At 35.0% G+C, this 4,135-nt stretch overlaps 1 protein-coding gene across 1 annotated transcript; it reads left to right on the forward strand.

Moving 5' to 3' along the window:
* The first annotated feature begins 1,893 nt into the window (after positions 1-1,893).
* LOC108861162 (glucuronoxylan 4-O-methyltransferase 3) lies at positions 1,894-3,177 on the forward strand. Its single transcript, XM_018634989.2, has 2 exons — positions 1,894-2,418; positions 2,486-3,177. The coding sequence occupies exons 1-2, from the start codon at positions 2,037-2,039 to the stop codon at positions 2,989-2,991; spliced, it is 888 nt and encodes a 295-aa protein (XP_018490491.1). The 5' UTR covers positions 1,894-2,036; the 3' UTR covers positions 2,992-3,177.
* Positions 3,178-4,135: the final 958 nt, after the last annotated feature.

Raw genomic sequence — 4,135 nt, forward strand, 5'->3', positions numbered from 1 at the left:
ACTGTGAAATCCTTCTCTTAGAGCTGCTGCTTTGTCTCTATGTTCTTCTTACGAAAAACGTTCCACAAATCAAAAAACAAAAAAAAACGAAATTTTAAATACACAATCGTGAATTAGGATTGAAATCTATGAGATATGGACACAATACGTCAAAAACAAGCAGAGAATGTAAAGAATCGTGAAAAATAGGCAAGAGATGCGGTTATTAGGGTTTCTAGTCGACAGTGGCCAAGGAGGAAGACGAAGTTATTTTCGTAATTTTACATCATTAATGAAATGTGTACAACAAAATCGAACACATCCATATATACACCCAATCTCGTGTACAACTATACATATGTCACCCTTTCCTTATACAAAAAAACATATTTCAAACACGATTAATTTTATTTACAATCAACGGTCATTGCTGCTACTTCACGTTACATACCAGAAAATATCAAAAAGCATCTTAGTGGCATTACTAGCTCATTCCTCCTATATCCACAAATACAACATGTACATGTCAAAACATTCATCTAGTATTATGTACACATCACATATGTACACATTCCTAGTTGTACATATACATGATTGTACACATGTGCACAATCGAAGAAGTAAGAAACTTGGTTTATCTATGATAACAATATGTAAAATATTCGATGACAAAATGATCAGGTGCTTGTACATGGTGAGATTGGTGTGCATATGGATATAAAAAAGGTGTACACACCAATTAGTAAACACATACTATTCTGCATCCTGCATCGCTGCTTCCAGGAGGTACAACTCAACACAACATTTACATTTCAAAATATTCAATTATATTTTTTACCATCACAACTAGCTATACAATACCATAATATAATAGTGTACAAATTTCATTACGATGTACATGTGTATACCAACTTCATATTGTACGTCTTGTGCGCATACACCATTTTTAATTTCCTCTTCTTCACTAACCTATTTTTTCTTAAAGTTTTCTTTTTTTGAAGGCAAATTTTGTTCAAGTTTCATCCGATTTCATCAAAAACTCAAAAAAAAAAGTATCATTAGAACGATGAAACTTATATTGAACTTGATTTTTAGCCATAAATCACCAAAATTAAAGCTTTTCATCATTTTTTTTAGATTAAGCTTTTTCTGGGTAATTGACCACCAAAATGAACAAAAGGAAGCAATTGTTTGCTGAAAACTCGGATTCGCCATGGGTTGATAATTGGTTGCGATGGAAGTTCTTGAGGATTTGCATGACTACTAATTTTTGGGTTTACAAAATCAACTGTGAAAAGATGCCGAAAAAATCTGAGAAAGAGAAAGAGAAATGAAAGAAAAAGAGAAAGAGAGATGAAAGAGAAGTGAGTCCTACTAATTATGATGTAGTTTTGTTTTGGTTAGGAAGTAATGGAAAAAGTTAAAGAAAGTGTGTTGGTAGTATAAAGTGACCTAAAGTGATATTAGATTTCATAAAGTGACCTACTATGTAAATCTCTCAATAAATAATCAATGAGTTTGCAAAAAAAAAAAAGATTTTGCAAAAAATAAATAAATAAACAATCGGTGATGATAGTAGTTTGTTTGACAAATATTACGGTTCAACAAACAAAGAACCAAAGTTGTTAAAATCAACATGGGTTATCTAAAATACAAGGTATAAGAAAGTTGTAACCACCATGTTGGTTCCTTTTCAATCCCTGTCTTGTTTTGGGTCATTATTACAACTGCCAGATTCTTCTCTTTCAAGCATCATTTTTAATACCAGAAAACTCCCCATCACGTTTCACATCTTCCAAATATATGAACATATAAATAAATATATACATTATAATCTGAAAAAATAAATTAGTTAGTATATTAATTCACCACCAACTTATGTTGTATTGGAAGAACAGCAACCTTAGTAGCTTTCATGTCTTCCTCAACTTCCTCAATCATTCACTTTCCTTTATGCTACAATATTATACAATAGCTCTTCTATATAGTTATATACCTTCTCACCCTTATCAAATCCTTTCATTGTTGCATTCGTCGATCAAAACAAAGATTGAAAAATGAGGACCAAATCTCAGTCTTCTGTTAATCTGAAGGTCATATTCACATGCTGCTCAATCTTGATCTTTCTCATTATCTTCTTTGCAAGATCAAACATCTCTTCTTCCTCCTCAAGGCCCCTTTCCAAAACACATCTCTCTCAAGAAGAAGAAGAAAATCAGACGCATTGTCCATCAACAAAACAATGCACAAAGATGCCAATATCTTTATCCGACGCATTGGTTCACTACGTCACCAGTAACGTCACTCCACAACAGACATTCGACGAAGTCTCTGTCTCAAAGAGAGTGTTGGACAAGAAGTCTCCATGTAACTTCCTCGTCTTTGGTTTAGGTCATGACAGCTTGATGTGGGCATCTCTCAACCACGGTGGACGTACCTGTAAGTGTTCTAATTTCTTATGTTTCTTACATGACAACAACAAAGCTAAAAAAGTTTCTTATTTCAGTGTTTATTGAGGAAGATAAGGCTTGGATCGAGACTGTGACTAAGAAGTTCCCAAACTTGGAAGCTTACCACGTCGTTTACGACACCAAAGTGAAAAATTCAGACAAGCTGATGGAGCTAGGAAGATCAGAGGAGTGCAAATCCGTCTCCGACCCAAGAAACTCGAAATGTGATCTAGCGTTGAAAGATTTTCCGGCAGATTTTTACGAGACGAAATGGGATCTGATCATGGTAGATGCTCCAACTGGTTACCACGAGGAAGCTCCAGGGAGGATGAGCGCTATCTACACGGCGGGGCTTTTGGCTCGCAACCGTGAAGATGGAGAAACTGACGTTTTTGTTCACGACGTTAACCGTCCGGTGGAAGATGAGTTCTCGGCGACTTTCTTGTGTAAGGGATACATGAGGGAGCAAAATGGGAGGCTAAGGCATTTCACCATCCCTAGTCACAGGGCTCGAGCTGGAAGACCCTTTTGTCCTGTGGATGTTGATCGCCGCCGCCGTTGATTTACATGGTGGACCTAGAGTCACTTTGCTTAGCTGGCTTTCTGTGTGTGTTTTTGCTTTATCTTTGATGATTTTGGTTTACTTTTAAGGATTCAGTGCATTTACTGAAACGATGTATTAATGTAGTTTTCTTTTCTTCATATAATTATTTGTCATATTAATGAACACAAATAAAAAATTATCAGATACGGTAATTGGTCACATCATAGAAGGTAATTTGTATTTTTTGCTGATGTCTTTTAAATTACGTTACATTAAATGAAAGCATATGCTACGCACGTTGTGTAGACTATGATTTCTCCCATGTTTTAAAACTCGGCTGCCTCTAGAAGATTTAGCGGCCGAGTAAATGTTCAAGTTCAACGGTGACCAAGCATGAAGGATTGAACCTATTTGGTCAGAAAAGTGGATCTGAAGTTTTTTTCTTTAAGTTTTTGATTATTTCAAGTTATAAAACGATTTATCTCTCTAATATCTATGGAGATTGTGCAAAAACAAAAGGTAAACCCAATGATTAAAGTTTATAGTACCGTAAATCTACACAGCCATCACAGCTTTAGTTACAGAAAAACAGAGACACCTAGAAAGAAAACGAATGCGTAAATAACACTTTTACTCTTCATTAAAGAAGAAATGTAAAAAAAAGTCAAAATACACTACCTAACCGTCGAATCTGGGCTGTTTGGTCTATTAGAGGGATGCAGACTACAACCCCACAACTAATTTATAACATATTAGATGAAATATATTATAGTTAACCAAAACAAATCGCCAATTAATCTACCACTTTATCTCCGATCTGTGATTCGAACCCCGCCCGATTGCATGCGTTATGCCTAGCAAGTTTCCGAACAGGGGATTTCACCATTACTTTCTTACTTTCAGAATCAGCAAAAATAATTGTCTTCCTCATTTTATAAAAGAAAAAAAAGATTGTATTAAGTACCACCAAAACAAACAAAACAACTCAGCAGTTTAATTTCCTTCCAAACACTCACTGTTAACAAAATTTCTGGAGTCTAGTCAAACTAAATCATATAGTGAGGACATTCAAACAATGTTTTGTAAGAACACCCTTATCAAAAATGAATGACACTTCCCCAACAACCCAGAACAAACCTCTACAACAAAATCATTATCGATC

This window comes from Raphanus sativus, chromosome 5, assembly GCF_000801105.2.
Source record: "Raphanus sativus cultivar WK10039 chromosome 5, ASM80110v3, whole genome shotgun sequence".
Taxonomy (NCBI): domain Eukaryota; kingdom Viridiplantae; phylum Streptophyta; class Magnoliopsida; order Brassicales; family Brassicaceae; genus Raphanus; species Raphanus sativus.

Coding starts and splice junctions, on each gene's coding strand:
- LOC108861162 (XM_018634989.2), top strand. CDS start 2,037: ATGAGGACCAAATCTCAGTCTTCTGTTAATCTGAAGGTCATATTCACA. Junction 2,419..2,485: donor CAACCACGGTGGACGTACCT/GTAAGTGTTCTA, acceptor TTCTTATTTCAG/TGTTTATTGAGGAAGATAAG.